At 53.9% G+C, this 19,256-nt stretch overlaps 1 protein-coding gene across 3 annotated transcripts in view; it reads right to left on the reverse strand.

The window, feature by feature from the left end:
- FGF18 (fibroblast growth factor 18) overlaps positions 1-17,543 on the reverse strand; it is a 75,270-nt gene extending 57,727 nt beyond the window's left edge. The window contains exons 1-3 of one of the 3 annotated variants that reach the window (XM_035562903.2): positions 17,428-17,543; positions 16,742-16,953; positions 11,854-11,890 (exon numbers count right to left, since the gene is read on the reverse strand). In XM_035562903.2, the coding sequence (XP_035418796.1) occupies positions 11,854-11,890; positions 16,742-16,776 (72 nt within the window). In that variant the 5' untranslated portion in view covers positions 16,777-16,953; positions 17,428-17,543. Of the gene's footprint in view, positions 1-11,853; positions 11,891-12,195; positions 12,251-16,741; positions 16,954-17,427 lie in introns of those variants that run through there. The other 2 variants (XM_035562904.2, XM_035562905.2) reach the window with 2 other exon arrangements.
- Positions 17,544-19,256: the final 1,713 nt, after the last annotated feature.

Below are 19,256 nucleotides of genomic sequence, written 5' to 3' on the forward strand. Positions count from 1 at the left end.
GACAGATCCAGTTTCCATTTGAAGATGTGTTACTACTTTTAAATAAATCTCTTCAAATCTACTTACCTGGGAAGACCCAGTTCTATTTAAGGAGTTTAATTGATTTTCACTAACAAGCGCCTTTTCCATTTAAGAGCATTTCTCCAGGGCCATGCCATCTCAAAGCACACCGAAAACCTGCCGGCACTGTCCCAGAGGTGAGACAAGTGGCTCTGCAGCACTACCTTAGTGCTGCCCATCACACCAGCTCAGTACCTGCTACAGCTCAGTACCTGCTAACAGCAGCACCGAGCATGTATTTGGTGCTCCCGGCTTCGCTTTAAAGCCCTGCTGCCACAGCGTCTCCTTTCTGATGAAGCCCGAGGGTATTTATCGCTGCCTGCTCCTGCTTGCAAGTCTGCTTAAACAAATCACCCCCGACGCAAACCCGAGCCTGCTGCCTTGGGATAACGGGCTATGCAGGCATTTTTTACTCGGAGTTATCAACTCTGCTCTGCCTGCAAAACCCATCAGCCATAAAGAGAGAGCAATAAAAAATACCCTGCCTGGGCTACTCTGCACTCTTCCTCCAGCACAGCCAGCACCACATATCTGCTAACAGCACAGAAAGTTTGCTTTCCCCAAAAGTTATTTTCAAGCTCTATTATCTCCCCTGTTTATACCACGCTCCCTCTGTTATCAAGAGATCTCCAAGTAATTTATAAGCCCACCAGCTCCTGCGCTAACGTGGCAATAAATCAGGCTTACGCAGCATGTCGCCTACTGTTGGGAGCAGGGGGCAGGATGCGGCCGGGTGAAGGCACGCAGCAGCAGCCACGCCACGTCCTCTGTGGCCACCAGCCCCATGCAGATCAGATGGGAACCTGGCTAACTGCCCCACATCCTGCTCCTGGACGGCACCGTGCGGAGGTGGGATGTAAACCGTGTCTTAGGAATCCAAGAGGCTGCAAAGGGAAGCTCCATTGAAAGTGGAGAGGCTTTTTTCTTCCTATTTTTTCATTTTTTCAGGCTGATACCTAGCTAGGCAGCCCTGAGTACTGCATCTCTACAACTCTGCCTGCTGAACCCAGTCCTTGGATGAGACAAATGAGACAAGGCACACACAGCTGACATGTGGTCTTCCAAATGCTCCACCTTCAGCAGCGCTCAGACGACTTGTTCAGAGTGGGCTGGTTTTGTTCTGAATGGGCTGGATGTTTATTTTTAAGTATCTAGGGAGGATTCCAGTCTGCGCCTCACCTCGCTGTGTTTTCCCCATCTGACACAAATACAAGCACACAAAAGAGGGTTTTCTTTTTAAAAAATCCAACCAAAGGAGGAGGATGTTTTTGGCTATTTTCCTCGAGGAAAGAGGTTGCCCATCTAATAATCCCTAAATGGGCAGTGGGTTGTTGGGTTTTCATCTGCGCCTTTGAGCCTTCGTTCCCTCTGCCAGGTTGCTGGTTTTCTTTTCCACAGAGTTGCAAAACCCCTGAATAACAAGGTTTGTGCATGGAAGTGCTGACACAAACCTTAACTACAGCATCCTGAACATGATACCAGAATAAGGACGCTCCCTGTGTGGCCCAGAGTATGGATAAATAAAGCATTTCAGCAGCCAGCACCGACAGATCATAAACCTCCACAAGCATAAATACCAACAACAACCCAAAAAGATTAGAGGGCTTACGGGTGAGCCAGGCTGGGATGATTTAGAGTTGGGGTGGAAGGGTCATTATTTCTGAATAGGTGGGGGCGAGCGGGCCAAAGAAATCAATAAACCATTCGGCTGCCAGGGAAGGAAGGGGCCACACTGATTGTGCGGACACGAGCCCGACACGCTCTGCATCAGGCTGGGGACCTCGGGCTCACCAGTGCCAACGGCTGCGGGCAGCACACAGCACCCCGCTGCCAAATGAGGGCACCCATGGGGGCTGGCCTTAGCTCCTCGCTGGGCACGACTCGCTGAAACGAATGCAGACAAGGCCAACCTCCATCCCCACTGCAAGCACGAGCTGCGGGACTGAGCTCGCCCCAGGACTAGCTGCAGCGGGCTCCTGCTTCCTGCAGCGAGGGTGAGCGCAGAGCTTCGCAGCCACCTTCCCAGACCAACAGCAGCTGACCGCGGATTTCAAAGGCCACAAGCAATTCCTCCCCTGCCTTTTGTCTCTTCTTGTTCAGCCCTCCTCATTCCCAAATCTTGGATGTTTCCTTCCCCCGCTTTCTCTCTAGCGAGCTGAGCAATGACGAATGACTTGGGCTTAAAAGGCGTTGCAGTAGAAAGAACCTGAGCTCGCAAGCCTACAGGTGCCAATGGGAAGGATCTCCATTCCCAGCTAACCACAGCAACGAGCTGGTGCTTGGCATGGGGGGAAAAGTACAGAAACCTGCTCTGATGTCTCCCAACGAGCCAGCCACCCCCTCTGCTGCCTTTCCAAATATATTTAAAGGAAACTCTCTCTATCAGTTAATAAAATAGCTGGAAACCTAACCAGGTCATGTCAAGCTTAGCGGAGTTAATGAGTTTCAACTTTATGTAGGACCTCGAGAGTTTTTAAAATCAGTAATTTCATCTTCCCTCCAGAAATGAATTCCTCAACGGTTACACTGCAAAAATATTCCTAGGATGGACAATTCTGCTGCTAATATACTAAAGATGGCATTAAAAAAATCAGATTAATATTGAGCCTTATCAAACATACAGTACAAACCATGTGTTGAATTTAATCCAAACCAAACTGTCAATCTGCCTTCGAGATCAGATATAACAAACATGTGAGCCTGGGGCCAGAAATGAAAGCATGGTTTGTTTTCTAATACAAGATTTGTACTGATCTCTATTAGCTGTGCTCCTGCATGGAAATCTTGACACTGCAAATGCCGGACAAACACAATTTCTTACCTTTCTGCTTTGGTGAGCCGGGAAAAGTGTTGTTTGTTTCTAATCAACCTTGCATTGCAGGTTTCCTGTTTTCAGGGAACAATTCTCAACAGTTTCCGAATATAAATCCTTTTTGAAACATTTTAAATGGGGGTGGGAGGGGGGGGGAAGAGGTATTATAATCATTAGGCACCAAAAGTTTGGGCTGCTGCAGCCCCGCACAGCCTGCCTATACCAAGGAGACCCAACACGCTTCGCTGCATCCGCCACCAGCCTCCAGAAAGGGACCTTCTGCCATGAAGCCTGAGGTTCCCCCGTGGTTCCTTCCTCTGGAACCCCAGCATTTGTGCCTGTGTCACCAGGATGCCATAAAGCCCTGTGCCTCATCCCAGATGTCTCCATCCCTGTGCTCACTGAGCATCCTTCTGCAAGGGGACCTGCGGGATGGGTGGGAGCCCTGCAGGCACCGGCACGTGGGCAGTGGCAATGAAAAAGCACCAACAGCCCCCCATTTGGGCTGGGAATGCCTATAGATTCCCCCCTTCCTGGGCTGCCACCCAGCTAAGGTCACAGCTCTGTGAGCTCAGCCAGAGCTAGTGCAGGTTTTGTTAGAAAAACCTGCTGCTTGACCCGATGTTACTCAGCCTCTTGGCACGCACCGCTACAGCACACACCGGGGAAATCAGGCTCCCAAATAGAAACAAGAACCACACAAGTAAATTTCATTTTCTTGTTTGCTAAATTCAAAGGGCAATTAAATTCATATTATCTACTCTTTCAATATAAACAGCCAGAAAGAAACTCCCCTGCCTCTCTGGCAGACTATTCCCATCTATTTGCTTCCCCTGCAGATCACAGGGATGCAGCAGCAGAGGCATCACCGCGATGCTCACACTGCGGGATCAGGAGCGAGGACGACCCCACACAAATCCCCCCAACAGCCCCACACCTCCCTGCCCAGCCCCAAGCCCATCAGCTTTGCTGATGCTATTGTCTTTCCCTGCAGTTATGCCAGCTTGTCTTGCAGCAGGAAAATCCGACAGGGCTTCCCATGGAATTCGAGACAAAGTTTGCAAAAGAATCGCCTGGATAACAGCATCACGCATATGCAGCACAGTATTCCTGGAAAAGACCCCCCCCAACCAGCCCCACTGGTTTTCATATTGATTGCTGGGGGGCCGCTTGCCGTTCTGATCTCAGCTGGTCGGAAGTCTCACCAATCGCTGTAAGGTCACGACCACGGGGTCAGAAACCTGCACTACATACATCATAATTTATTTTACAGATAATCAATACAGAACCACGCCGTGCAGCCTTACAGTGCGGTGTCACAGTTAGGGGCTGATGCTGCTCGTGCAGTATTGTAATCTTAAGGCCTGGCAGCTTACAGGGTGAAAATCAGCTTTCATTTTACAGTTGTAAATCGTGGCTGGAAACCGAGTGCACACCCCACCAGCTATGGGTTGGTACTTTCATACAACTGGGTAACATTCTGCTTATGGTTTGAATCCAGACAGTATTAGCGTCTGTTCAGCATCATCTCTGTCACTGAGATAATTCAACAGGACAAGCCCAAAGAGAGGCTTGGTTAACATATTGCCCAAGGCGTGCATGGAAGGAGGGGTTCTCAGCTCAGAAACGCGGTCAGTCCCATTCTGAGGGAACAAAATCACAGCACTTCAGTGCCAGGTGTAGGTGGCAGGGAGGAACCAAACCAAGACGCCATTCCTCACCGTCTGAGCAAATTCTCATCAGCAACCAGAGACTCTTCAAATGGATTAATAGCAACAGAGAATTAGCAAAAAACCCTTCTACCAACATGGACTCCCACCCTATTTTCTAATTTGTAATCCCAGGGTTTGGGGAAACACATCCCACCAGCCATGCCCAGGGCACACGCTGCAAACCTCTTTATTCGATGGGCTCACCATTGCCTCCTGCAGTTGTGTTAATTCTGCTTTGCTGCAAGAGGGTAACTCAGGATATTGCAAAAGATACACCAGCTTTTTAACAAGCTGTCCTTGCAAATGATGCCAAAGATGGTATTTTAGCAGGAAAGACAGGAGGCTGAGAAATACACAGGAGGAAAAAGAGGAGCTGGTAGGAAGAAGCAGTGCTGGAAATACCTTGCAGGGCGAGCAATCCACTATTAATTAATTGCTGCGCTCTGGTATTTGTACAGATGCAACATGCAGCGCCCTGGGAAATTCACCAAGATCTAGTGATCAATCTCAATGTGACCTGTGGTATAAAATGTTACCAGGAGGCTCATGGGGCACACCGCGTCCCACTTCGCTCCCCTTTGGTGCCGTCCCCCTGCTGTTTGCTGAATACAGCCCCTCCAAACTGCACATTCAGCCAAAGCTGCTGGAAAACGAGCCATGCTTCCACCTGCCTCATTTTGTCCCTGCGTCCGGAGCTCTCCTGCAGGCTTTTAGGATGCCCAGGGCCAGCCAAATCTGCCCCAATTAGCCCAGCCCAGGAAAGCACTTCCTCACCTTTAATCTTGGTGGTGCGAGCCCCAGGGCTGGGCTCTGCCTCATTTCCTTTAATTCCCGGGCAGCACAGCAGCAGGACCCACTGCACCCTCCCGCCCGGCACTGCCCTCCCCGCTGAGCACTTTCCATCCCATTTTAAGCACCCCCGGGTGGGCTGCGGTCAGCCAGCACCCTCAGATCTGCCCCTTTCCTCCCCACTAGCTCCAGAGCAAAGCTCACCTCTGCCAGCATCGCCCTGGACGGGGCGAGCACCACTTACAGCTGCGAACCAGGCAAGCAAACAGCACCTATCTACAGAGGATACCGTAAGGAAGCAGGCCAAGGCGTTGGAGCAGAGCAATGCATTTCTTATTTCACCACGTGAACCCTTCTCCAACAGGCCACAGAAGGAGCCAGGCGTGCTCATGGGAACACAACTGTGTGCAGCGAGCAGGGCGTAACGATGCCCACCTGGGAGGACGTGCCTCTGCTAAGGGGGAAGCACTGCCGCGTGTTTTAGCTCGAAATCCAGCTGTCGGCCCCGGGCAGGAGAGGCAGGGAGGAGGCCATGGGGAAGCTGCCCTCCATGGGAGCTGGCAGGAGCGGGGGCCCAGCCCCGCAGTCCCCCCGGGGGGGATCGGCACATCCGCTCCCACCCACCGCAGACACCGGAGCTGCGAGGAGCTCTCACAAAAGAAAGCACGCAGACCATGACAGGCTAAGCCTCCTCCTTCCTCTCTCTGTTCTCCTTTCTTTCTCTCTTCATGCTATGGCGAGGCTGCTGAATGCCAATAAGAAAATACTTTGGCAGACTCAGACGGTCTTTCCTATGTTTTTTTTTTTTTTTTTTTTTTTTTTTTTCTTCTTATTTCCCCTGCAGCTACTTCTCTGGATGCCTAATCCTCAGTGGGTGTCCTGAGAGATGCTGCGAGCAGGCGAGACACCCCAGGTGGGCAGGGAAATGCGCGGCTCTGCGCAATGCCCGCTCCCACCTGCGGGACCAAGCCACAGAAAGCCAGGGGAGGGCCAAAACCCAGCCCCACCACCACCACAAAAAGGGGCAGGGGACTCAGACACCCACGGGAAAACCCTGCTGGTCCCGGTGGCTGGTCGGTGGCTCCCTGAGGGAGCTGAACCGCTGCCATGAGCCTCATCGCTCCCTGCCTCCTGTGACAAGCAGCAGTCAGGATGCCCACGGAAGCCACGTCCTCCACTACAAGCAATGCATAAAGGGCCTCGATGGAGCCAGGCTGGCGTCTGCCCTCACACGCCTGCACACAGGCACCACAAGAAGGCACACAGCTCTTTCCAAAATATTGCAGTTCCCTGAAAACATTTTTTCACCCACTCTTATCAAAACTGATATCAAAAGCGTCCAAATCTGGGAGAAGTCGAAGCACAGGAAGATATCGCTGGTAGGGAGGAGAGGAGAGCACGCAGTAGGGGTTTTCCCAGCTTCTGAGGAAAGGAAGAGACCCATAAAAATGATCTGAGGGTCCGGGAAGTAGGTCATGGATCCAGAAGAAGGACTTTTAACCCCAGGGGAGCCTTTCTCTCAAGTTCAGACTCCTTCATGGAGCGAGATAGCCGCTTGCTCAGCTGTGTTCACATCGCAGCCTACAGAAAGCCAGGGGCCAACCTGGCATTATCGGCCTACGTCAAAATAAAACATCCCGGGTCGCTGCTGATGCTGTTGAGTCCTGGCGATGCTGGTGATCGCACCTGAGCTCTGACAGACCCTCGGCTGCCACCCCTGCCTTCAGCAGCATCCCCGCATCCAAAAATGCACCCACAGGGCTTGGGAAGCATCAGCCCTTCCCCTTCCACTCTTTTCTTTCCTTATTTGCTACCTTATAGCCAAGCTGCTGCACAAGCAGATAACAAGTAGTCTTTAAGCAAGCATCCCTCCAAACCCCAGCATCGTTCACCTCCATCCAGTCTTGCTCATGCCAGCTGCGATATAGAAGGTAAAATACAGATCAAATACAAACCCCACAGTGTGTCCAGCTGTCGTGGACAGGGAAATTGGACACCCCCTCCCCCCCCCCCAATACTATTCTTTCCTGCACGCTCACCTCAACAATCGCCAAGCCCTTCCTCGTTTCCTTGAACCACCCTGCACATCTCCAGAGCTTTGAAAGCTCAATGCGAGCTGCAATATATGTTTGGAGATGGAAGCATCTGAGCAGCAGCTCTGCTTTGCCACATTGCCACAACACACAAAGAAAACAGCAAGCCCCAAAATACTGAAGTGTGCACGCTTGTCTCTGCCTGCTCCATGCTGCCTCCCATTTCTCCAGAGCCCAAGCATCTCCAAAGACCGAGACAGAAGCAGGGCACGAGGGGCAGGTTCAGGATGCCGCGTTTCCTAGAGCAGAGCGGTGAGTCAGCAGGAAAAATAATGAAATAAAAAAAATCACTCGTGGCAAGCAAGCATGGTCGTTTCCTTGAGAGCAAGGGATTTAAAACAGGAACCTGCGATTCAGTATGCAGTCAGCCCCTGCCTGCTCGGGCTGCAGGCTAGCTGCGGGACAGCCACGGAGCCATGTGAGTGGGTGTTTTGTCCACCCCAAGCACCCAGCCCCGAGCATGGAGCCACGCACACGGCACCATCAGCTCCATCCCCTGCTGGGGCCATTCACTCCCCACCACCGAGCTCCTCCGCTTCCAGCTCCAGCAGGTTTTGCTCGTGCAGTTCCTCCTGAGCTCTCGCTGCCTAATAATTGAGAGTTGCTGTGATCAGAAAACTCAAAAGAAGATTTTCCTGCTCGAGCTCAGCCCCTTCTCAGCCTTTCCAAGACCACTGTTAGCACATTTTGTCCTTCACACCAGCACCACTAAACCTACCTGTCAGCACCCCCGTGGAGGAGCTCATGGGGTAACGCAGCACAGCAGGACAGCTCGGTGCTGAAGTCGCTGGTGATGCTCACGGTCCCAGCTGAGCGGAGATGACAACCATGGCACCTCACCTCTCCCCAGCCCCTGGAGCCTGTCCCCATGCCTGCTTTGTTCTGGTGGCACTGGCGGCCCCCAGGGACCGGCACGGAGCCGGGGGAGAATCGGCCCCGTCGCTGCCGCTCAGCAGACTCATGCCTCTGACATGTGCTGCGCACAGCCCGGCCAGACCGCAGGATCTGGCTCGCTGAACGTGTGGAAGCAACGCTTCTCCATGTCTCACTTTACAAAGCCCCAAACAATAACTGTCTGTAGCTGCACAGGAGCTTAGGAGAAACATAAGTTACTATTGGCATAGCACGCAGCAGCCTTCCTCTTACACAACAACAGCAGATGTGAAAATAGCACGGTGCTGCCTTGTGCACTCCTCTGACCTCCTGTTTGCTTCTGGATCAGATTCCAAAGCTGGATCTTAACCTACAAGAGCCGTAAAAGCAAAGGATTTGGCCCTATCGGGGACCTCTCCATAATCTAAGACAGATGCACGTCGTGTAGAAGAGCACGCCAAGGTTTACCGGGGCAGGGGAGCGGCATGGCTGGGCAGCCCGTGCTGGCACTGCTGCTGCTGCTGCTGCGCTGGAGGCAGCGCGGGGCCAGGAGAGCTGGCAGCTCCCAGCCCTGGCCCCCTGTGGCTCAGCCAGCCTCGTTCAAGGTGAGGAGCTCCCAAAGGTGACACGGTCCCAATGCCATCGTCCTCGGGGCTGCCAGAGCCAGCACAACGTGGTGACCCGTCAGCCACGTGGACAGTAACATGTCCCCAAGGTGCTCAGAGGCACAGGGTGCATCTGGGGCTCCTTGCCCGTGCTGACCCCAAAACCAAACCCAAAACTGCACCAGGATGCGCAGAGAGATGGGTGCGGGGAGAACAAATCACACCTGAAAGCGTGAGACAGCAGCAGAAGAACTCAACTGGAGAACGCCAAGGGTACGTGCCAGCAGTCAGTGACCTGCATGGGGTCATCCCTGAGAGAAAGCTGCATGAATCAGCTGATCTCTCCAGTGTCCCCAAGGACACCCACTGTCCCTCCTGCCTAGAGCAGCTTTCAGGACTGCAGCATCCCCAGGCAGCAGGGGAACTGCCCAAGATGCGAAAGAAGGAAATGAGAGAGATGGGGACACTGCTTACACGGGTCAGGGATGGAGAAGGAGCCATGCTCCTCACAGCCCTGCCTGGAGGGGACGCAGCACAGGGATGCTCGCTGCTGTGCCCGGAGCTGGGATCCCCTCTGATACCCAGCGGCGATGCCCCAGAGGAGCCCAGCTCCTCCAACAAGTCCAAACCCTGCTCCCAAAGCCCCCCCATGCCCTCTCACCCCACGACCCACCCACAGGTGCTTCCCCACAAAGAAACACCAGCACGGGTCAGGCAGGGGCCTTGGTGCCTTCGGGAATGCTTCCAGCCCACAGGCGAGCAGCGATGCCACCTTGCACAAATCCTCCTGCACGAGGAACTGCAGGCACAAAACCCCCGGCGCTGCCCTGGGTCCTGTCACCTTCCGGTGCAGAGCCACCGGGCGATGCTCAGCAGCCCAGGAGCGCAGTGCCAGAGCCAGCAGGCAGGACGACCTGCTGCTCGTGGCAATGAGGGGAGGCGAGAGCCGGCCTTCGAATATATCCATCCACCCTGAGAATATAATCCGCTCCTAAACCTCCCCAACACAACGCAGAGCCCTTTAAGCAAAACCAAACAACTTCCTCCAGCCTAAATAAATATTAAACCTAAGCGATGCATTAATTTGCTCCAGTTCACCAAAGGCTAACTCCTACCCAAACTGATCATTATAAAAGAAATCCTATAATCCCTCGCTCCCATTCAGGCTCAAAACATGTAATCCCGTGAATAAATCCAGAAAGAAAGTGTAACAGAATGGGCAATAAAAACTTACAGCGTTCACATCTTTTCATCTACCATTAATACTGTAAACACTCACTCGAAGGCCCTTGAGTATGACTAATCTCGTGTTTTGGCTCCCCACGCTCAGCGCCGTAAGAGCTCACCTCGCGCCGCGGTACCCGCCGGGACCCACCGCCCCCCAGCCCCGCAGCGCCCGGCCGGGGCGAAGCCGAGCGGCAAATCCCGCAAAATGCTGCAAAATCAGCACTAAAAAGAAAAAAAAATATCGAGAAAGTATGGTTCTAATAGCACGAGAGCGCGGACTGACTTTTTTTTTTTTATATTATTTTATTGCTTTGGAAGCCTGCAAGCTCCAACTGTATAAATGCCAATAACTTCCCAAGTTTTAAGGCTGCTGAAGTAAGAGATCAGATTTTAGCAAGTGCTTTCCAGGCAGCGAGCCAAACTTTTCCTGATTCACTAAAAGCACCAAAGGGAAGGGGAGAGGGAGGGGGCTGGAGGGCTGATTAACTTCAGTTACCACACAATCGCAAAAAATGTCTCCCTGCTGCAAAGGGTGCCATCGCTGCGAGCCCTGCGCAGCCTGTTATTCCTCGGGTTTGGAAAAAAAAAAAAAAGAAGAAAAAAAAAGAAACAACAACAAAAAAATGCACTGGAGCAACGCAACGAACGCCTCCCAACCACAGGGTAATTTACAGCTGTGGAACCCCTCCCGATGAGGAGGCTGCTCCGCTGGTTTTATGTTCAAGCCACAATTTTCAGGGGGAATGAGGGGGAAAAAAATAATCTGATTTTTTTTTTTTTTAGAGGAAGGGAGCAGGGAAGGGGCTGGTTGGGTTTAGGCTTGGCCAGGGGGATGGAGCCCCTTCCCAAACCCATGATCACGCTTTGTCCAGACCCTGCCTCACTACGGGAGGACGAGCAGGTGCAACCCTAGCCAAAACTCAGTGCAGGGCCAGGGGTGGCACGAGCAGCCCCCAGCCCAAGGGACACCGGCTGGGAGGTGACGGGGACACGGCACCTGCCCTGCCCACCCCACAGGTGGGTGTCCCCCGGGATGCCCGGCTCGAAGCAGCACCCTGGGGAGCCCCAGTGCTGTCTGGGGGCAGCAACCACCCGTCCCCATCCCACGGGTGCTCCTCCAGCGGCTGCGTTCCTGCCGAGGCAGGATCAAAAGCGGGATCGGACTTGGATTGCGTTCTCCTGAATAATGGGGAGGGAGCGCGCAGCCTCCTTCTCCTGGCTAGGGAAAGTCGTGTTTTTCAAAGTATCAGTTTTTGGGAGTAAGTTCCCTATGAAGGAAAAAAAAAAAAAAAAAAAAAAAGAAAATAGGGCGAGCAGGAGAGCGCCTGCTATTCCAAGGCAAGTGCATCAATCAACGTTGTGCGAGGAGGAGAGTCCAACACTGCCTCTCACATCATTAGCCAGGCTAATGCACTCCAGAGGATCCCGCTAACGCAGGCTACCGGCGCCCGGCTGCGCCCCAGCCCGCCGAGGCACCGAGTGGCCACTGGAAAGCGGCTCAGCTCCCAGGGCAAGTGCCACTCCAGCATCTGGCGTGGGGATCGTTTTAATGCGGCTATAAAAACTAAAGGGGGAAGAAAAGTGAAAGCCCTAGCCAAAACTGCCTGGCACTCCGAGGTCAGCACGCCGCCTTTGTTTCTTTTTTACAACCAAAAGCGAAAGAGGACAGAAAGGGCACGTACCTGTACCTGAAAGCACAGCAGCAGGAAATGTAAACATCTGGAGAGGAGAAAAAAAAGCAACAAAAGATCAAATGATGCGGTAAAATGGTTAAAGTCGGATTATTTTTTTTTGCTTTGTTTTTCTTTGCGATTTTTTTTTTTTTAAACGGCGCAGCTCGATGCTCTGCGCATGAAAAGGCTCGGCTCCCCATTCCCACCTGATCGCGAGGAAAACGCAACCGGAGCCTCCAAAATGAAAGTTTGAAAAAGAAAAGCAATAAAAAAAAAATAAAAATTTTATATATTAAAAAAAAAAAAAACGAGGAGAGAAAAAAAAAAAAAAAAAGATGCCGTAATCCTTACAGGCAAGTGCAGGCGGAGAGCAGTGAATACATCGCTGGGCGAGGAGAGGGGGAGGTCGGTGGCTTGCCGCTAGCGGAGTGCAGACCCCCACCGCCGCCCTGACATGGGAGCGATCCGGCCGGCAGGCTCCGCTCCGCTCCGCACCGCTCCGCGCCGCCGGGAAGTTGTGGTACCGCCCGCCTTGCCTCCGCCGAGTGACTCGCTTAGGCATCAGCTCTCCTCTCCCCCTGTCTCTCCTCCTCCTCTCCCTCTCTCTCTCCGCCTTTGGGGGGGATGAAGGTGCTTATTGTCAGGAACTTCCGATCATCAGCCCGTGCCCCCCCGCCGCTCCCCCCCCCCACCCCCCCGCCCCGAGCCGGATGAAGCCTCCCCGCGGCTCCGCGCCCCCTCCCCGGGCATGGTGCGGAGCGGGGTGCGGAGGCGGTGCCCGGCCTGGGAGCCCCGCGAGGAGCGCTCGGCACAGCCGCTGCGGTGAAAAATAAAGGGGGGGGCTTGGGGGGGGGGTTTGGGGGGGGGGGCACAGCCCGGCTGGGAGGGCTGGGAAAGCGTGAAAAGTATTAAAAAAAATTAGGAAAAAAAAATAAAAGAAAGGAAAAAGGGAGCGGGGCCCGACGGAGCGGGCAGAGCCCAAGCCGCGAGGAAAACCCCGAAAAAAATTAAATAAAGGGGTGGGGGGTGGCAGCCCGCTGCGCACCGGTTTGGGGGGTCCGGGGGGGGTCTTACCTCGGCGCGGCCGGGAGCGCGGCGCGCCCTCGGCGAGCCCCGGGGGGGGCGGCAGCCCCCGGACCCCCCATCACCACCCACACCGGGCAGGGGCATCCCCCCCCCCCGGCTCCCCCCGGCCCCCCGAGCATCCGCCGGGGGTGTCCCCGCGGAGCGCCCTGCCCGCGGCCGCGCTGCCCGGCTCGCTCCGGCACGGCTCGCCTGCCCTCCAGCGGCCGCACGGCAGCACCGCAGCCGCGCAAAGGAGCCCCGCCGCCCCCCCCCCTCAGCCCCCCGGGTCCCCTTTCTCTTTCTTTTCCTTTTGTTTTTTTCCCCATCGAGGGAAAAAAAAAAAAAAAATGTTCCCACGTTGAGAGCGCGCGGTGAGTGCCCAGGCGGCTCCGAGAGCTCCTTTCGGGCAGACAAAATGCCAGGAGCCGTTACCTCCACGCGTGTTGAAACTCTCAGAAGAGAGCCTAGCATCAGTTAACACCTTATTAAGTGAGAACATAACCATAGCTCATAACTGCGGGCTTTTCAAACCCTCGGATAGCGGCGCGCAGGAGCACCCCCCTTCTGCTCCCCCCCCGATCAGGGCACCCCACGCTGCCCCCCGGTTTTCTGCCACGAACCAAGCGGCCTCCTCATCCCTGGAGCTCGTCAGCAGGGACCCTTTGGACAACAACTCGGTGGTTTTCAGCTCATAGTTTCAGGCCCAGGAGTAACAGAAAGCATTAAGTTTGTCAAAACCCTCGCAAATTCAAAGCTCTTAGCTTAGTCAGGAAAGTATTCAATATATTCCTAATTATCCCTACTTCTCTTTTGCTCAGACCCTCTCACAGCCCCCATACCCTTCAAACCTGAGCTTTGACTGCTCCACCCCAGCTTTCCCACACACCAAACCTCAGAGCAATCGGAAAATTAATCTGAACTCTCCCCAGACCAGCCTCAGGACATGAGTCAGGCCCTGATGTGTTGCTTTGGGCATCCTCAGGACGTAATCTCCCCTTTGACTCTACCGTAGGCACAAGTGCCGAGCTGTAACACCCATCAGAAACGCAGAGCCACCACACACCCCATGTAGGGAACACAACCGGCGGCAGGGGCTGGCCGTGGGAAGCCGGCACAGCCCTGCCCAGCAGAGCCTGGAGCCCCCAGGAGAAGCTGCAGACATGGCCACCAGCTCCCTGCAGGTGGCCAACGTGCCACAGGCTGCCTCCAATTCCATCCTTGGATGGAACCAGACTTCCCCTGCTCCACCAACAGCCCTCGCCACCTTTCCCACTTCCAACACTCCAAGTTATCCCTGAAGCCATAGGACCCATTGAAAGCACCATGTTTTCCTCCACCCATGAGGACAGAAGCCCCCAAGCAGCAACAGCGCAGACACCAGGATTCCCCCGTCACCTTTTCCCAGCTGCAGTCCCCCACACAACCTGCCCCTCGCCACCGCCAGCACTTTAGCTGCTCCCTGTGCCCACCAGCAGCTCGCCATGGGGGTGCAATCAGGAGGACAACGCCTGGCACCTGCGAACCCCCACTGCGGAGGGCAACCCTCCCTGCTGCCCTGCACCTCTCTGAAGCAGGACCCCAAAAGCTCCCCCGGCTGCTGAGACCTGGCCAGCACCACCCACAGCTCCACAGGACTCTTGCTGAGCAAAGTGCTGGCAACTGCTAAATTCACTCCTTCTCCTAGACCAAAAAACCCCAAATGGCTAACGTGAGGCACACCAAAGCTGCTCTCCCTTCCCAGCCTCTCTAGGGAGCAGCTGAGGGGACTTGCCAGGTTTGGAGCACCACCACTAGCGACCCACTGTGAAGGCGCAAAGTCCCTAACTCAGCCGTGAGCGCTTATCCCACCCCATCAGAGCACATCTGGCTCAGGGACACGGCCCCAGACTTTGGGTCCTACGACCTATTGACCTAAGATGGACCCACTGGCCCATCGTCATTCCTGCAGCATCAGCTCAGCGTCAACAGCGTGACACCAGCTCTTGGTTGGCCCTTCAGCTGCTGGCAGAGGGTTTGGGGAGTGCTCAGGACATGTAACCAAGCTCAACACCCCAAATCCACGCCAATCTCCAGACCACGCGGTGGGGATGCACCACCTTTGATGCCAGTAGCACCTCACCGAGAAGAGCATCTCCTGAGCCAGCCCAGGCTGGGACCTGTCACCCACGAGGGCTGTGGTGACACCAGGAAGCCACCTGAGCACCACTCACAAGCTGTGGAGCCGGCACCTCGCGCTGCTGGATCCCCACTGGACATAGTGCTGGTGGCTTTTAAAGAGGACATGCTGGGTTTGGGGGGGGGGGGTCATCCTGAAAATACTCCCTATGTGATCACAATTTTTTCTTGTTGTGCAGCACAACTCAGGTGCGAAGGCTGGCACAGCGGTTACAGAGAGCTGGACGTTCACCACTCCTCACTCAGTGGCACGCCGGCCAGGCTGTCAGGGCGTCCCCTTCCCTGCTCATGTCAGTGAGCCAGTGGGAGCTTCATGGGGCACAACACCTTCAACAAGGCTGCACACTTAAGGGAGTTGGAAACCTTCCCACCTGCAGGATGCCCTTGTGTCTGGAACTGAGAACTGGGACAAGAAGGGCAGTGCAGGATCCTGGCACCCTGTGCTGCCAGGGCTCTTCCTCCCTTGCAGCCAGGGTTTAAAGGCACAAAGAAAACCCCAGGCTCACGTTTTGCAAAAAGTTCAGCAATGCAGCTCAGCCCCGCCAGTGTACCTACGGTGGTTTTGCCCCATCAGATTCTGAATCGGTGCCCTTGGGTTACATCCATGAGCGACTCTTACTGAAAATCAATTTACGGAGGACTTTTACATTTTAACCTCTCTGAAAAAGGCCAGCCAACTTTTGGAAGGGATCCGGTGCATATTCCGTCCATACCCAGCATGCACACAAAGAAACAACTTCAGCCCAAGATAACAGATTTTGGGAACTCTTCTGCCCCACAGATGGGCCATGCTAGGGGTGGATACTTTACAACCACTCTCATTTGACAGAAGAGCACACAAAAGAAAACACGAATTGATGCCCAGGAGGACAGAGCTAAGCCTCAGCACCACGACATTCAGTCACAGCGATGAGCAAAGGCAGGATGCAGCTTTGGCCGCACGCTCCGGGGTGGAGCCTGGAAGCACAGAGCCACACTGCAATTTTTGGACATGTAGATTTGAATATCTAGGCCACAGAAAAGGTTAACAAGCAAGGCTGTAATTTCTAACATAAACTCATTAATGGGGACACTGAGCCCTGCAGGAAACCAGAGCTGGGAGAGGGTTTAGCCTGGGACACAGCCCACAGCACGAGTCCCATTGCTTCCCCAGCAGGGCTGCAAAGCCCCTGCAGTCCCAGCCTTCTGTCTCCATCAAGGGACCCAACGACTGGCACCACCGATCTCAGGTGTGCCGTGACCCCCCGAAGCAAGGGAAAGTGTTGACCATATCATAGCTGCTGGGAAGCCCAGCTGGAGAGAGAGGAAGGTCTCTGCCTGGAGCCTGGGTGAAGAAAACAAATCCATTGAGCAGCACTGAGCAGAGAGCTGTGAAGAATGCCCTGAAGTCCCTGGGCAGCCAGGGAACAGTGGAATAATGTACAACGGAATCATAGAAGAACAAATCATTGCAAATAATGGAATATCAACCTCGGCAGCTTTCATTTAGCAATACGAATGGGAGGGACAACCAGCTGGGACAGCACCGAGTCCCACGAGGAGGGAGCTGGCCAGGACCCCCCAGCCCACCCAGCGCTGCCGGCCCTGGGAGAGCAAGGCTGCTCCCAGGAGCTTCCTGGGCTTCTTGGGAACGGAGGCAATGGCATCACTGCTTTACCTTGGGCTTTCTCTGGTCCCACCACCCACAAGCATCACAGGTCCCCTGGGAGAGCACGCGGCAGCTGCTCAAGTGCTTCTGGAGGGAGGAAGAACAGACAAACCTCTGCAGAGGACCCTACACAAACCAGTGGGAAATTCCAGCCTTCGCACTGCATTAAATCCTAGAGCTTGGCTCCTTGGATTTATATTCCTCCACGGTTTCATTTTTCCCTAAAAAAAAAAGTTGCAAGCTGTTAAGCTTCAAAACTTAATATTTCCTTAACTCGGAGCTTTTCAGCTCAACAGCTCTTAAACATAAACCTCTTTAACTGAAGTCTCCTGAATTAAGCTGTCTCCAGCAAGTCCCCACCTCAAGCCCAGCCTGTGGAGCCTTTCTCCCTGGGAGGACAGGTCCCTGCCCACGCCACCACCACAGGCTCCCACGCGCTGCCCCAGGGACTGTCCCACAGGCAGGACCTCACATGGAGGCTGCACGACCACGTGTGGCCCCGCGGCTGACGTGTGCCACCCCGGGGCAGTTTGGGGCTGATGTGATTCGGAGCAACGTGCAGCCCTGGGCGAGGGCTTTTGGTTCAGCATCCCTCTTGTATCTCCAAGGTGTTTGTGTTAGTAGCAGCCTCAGCTGCTTGTCCTGACCTTCTACCAGAAAGCATCAGACCTGTAAGAAGTCAGAAGCAGACGTACCTGTGCAGGATTCAGCGTGGCAGCAAGCACCAGCAGTGAAGGTGCGTTGTGCTCCTGCGCACGGCTGCAGGGACAGCCCTGGGTATGCTCCTGCTGGAATCCGATACGTAAGGCAGGCTGCTCGCTAGGAGATGCTCTTCGGGCTTTATGCGTCCCCCCTAACACAGCAGGAGGAAGACTTACACAGGTAACTGCGCCCTCAGACTGCCACCGAAGACCAAGCAGAGGCCACTCGGCACATCCTGCTAGCGCCTTTTCTTAGCTTTGCAAAACAAAGTTGGGCAGGACGATTTTTTTCCTTTTCATGTACCTGCATCAGGTACCTTTCAAAAAAGTCAAAAGACCTCAGTTCTTTCAAAAAATGAGGCTGAAAAAAGTACATTTCTACTGAAGAGCACCTGGCTTCAGAGCCAGAACTTGAAATATAACAGATGGATGGGTCGTCTTGCTGTTTCCACAAAATACACACAAATGTGACCCTTCCCTGGAAAATCCACCACAGCTCTGCAAAAAGACCCCCTGGAAGTCCCACTGTCTAGCAGCAGGGCAGGGCTGGACCCATTTACCTCTGCAGCTCTTCACCCTCTCAGGGACACTCCAAGCTACAGCCATGCAGCCCAGAATGGATTCATGCAGGGGCACGGGGTTCACATCAGTGTTCAAATGTTGTCTAAATACTGTGAGAGCAAGAGGGACCAGGAAAACAGTGCTGTAAGTGGGAATGAGTTGGCAGGGACTGTTCCGAGCCACAAAGCTAGAGGAAACAAGCAGAGGCATCTCACCTTAGTCTGAGACCCTAAAAAAGCCAAAATCCTCCAGCCTCGGTGTCGTTCTGCAGTCTTGGGATCACAAGGCTCAGTTTCCTTTGTCCTGGTGACCCCATGCCGTGTTACTGCCCTCAGTAATGGCTTGTGTCAGTGGAAGCCTCTCAGCGAGGACACTCATGGGAAAACAACAAGTTCACCATCCCCATTCCCTCGGCTTAACAAGCCCACAGGCAGCACGACGCTGCCTGCCAGGACACCTCTGCAAGCCGCAGGCACCATCAGATGGTGACCATCCCCTGCAGGGTCTCTGCTCTTCCTGCTCTCATTTTGACCCTCAACCCCATTTGCTCTTTTTTGACTCATGACCCTTTCTGATTCTTTGTTTTCTCCTGGGATCCTTTTCCCACAAAGGCCCTTCTGGCTGGGTTCGGGAGAGCTGATAGATGTGGTGCAAGGGGAGAAGTTTCTGAAGTAAACAGCAGCACAAAAGTCATCCCAAAACAGCTGACCACAGCGCATGCATGCAATTAGAAGAGTCAAGTGGTCTCCACGTTGCACTTTTATAACATCTTAATTAACACACAATATATTTTTGATTGACTTATTTGGTCCAAATAAAGCACAGCTTCAAATCCCCTCTTAAAAGAGCCACTTGCATAACAGACAACCAACAGCCAGCCACTGAAGAGCTGATCCAACACAACACACCAAATTGCTTCCAAAAGCCTAAGTGTAGGTAAAAAGCAAGCAGCAAGTCGAGAGGGGCTGGGGGATTCCCTCTGCTGTCTGAGGAAGGAAGGACAAGATCAGCGCTCGCAGGCACCTCAGCACCCCCTGGTCTCCTGTGCCTGGCCACGCAGGCTCTGCTCTGCCCTTTCAATCAGATGGAGAAGTCAGTGCTCAGACAAAGCAACCCTTAATAAATACCAGATCACAAAGCCTCCAAACCTCACTCAACACAACCAGTTGCACGTGGTGTCGCTTGCCAGGACCCACTGCCCATTAGACCAGGACAGGGAATAAAGGCACTCCATCAGATGCTCAGCTCCAAACCACCAAAAT

This window comes from Cygnus atratus, chromosome 14 (genome assembly GCF_013377495.2).
Source record: "Cygnus atratus isolate AKBS03 ecotype Queensland, Australia chromosome 14, CAtr_DNAZoo_HiC_assembly, whole genome shotgun sequence".
Classification (NCBI taxonomy): Eukaryota; Metazoa; Chordata; class Aves; order Anseriformes; family Anatidae; genus Cygnus; species Cygnus atratus.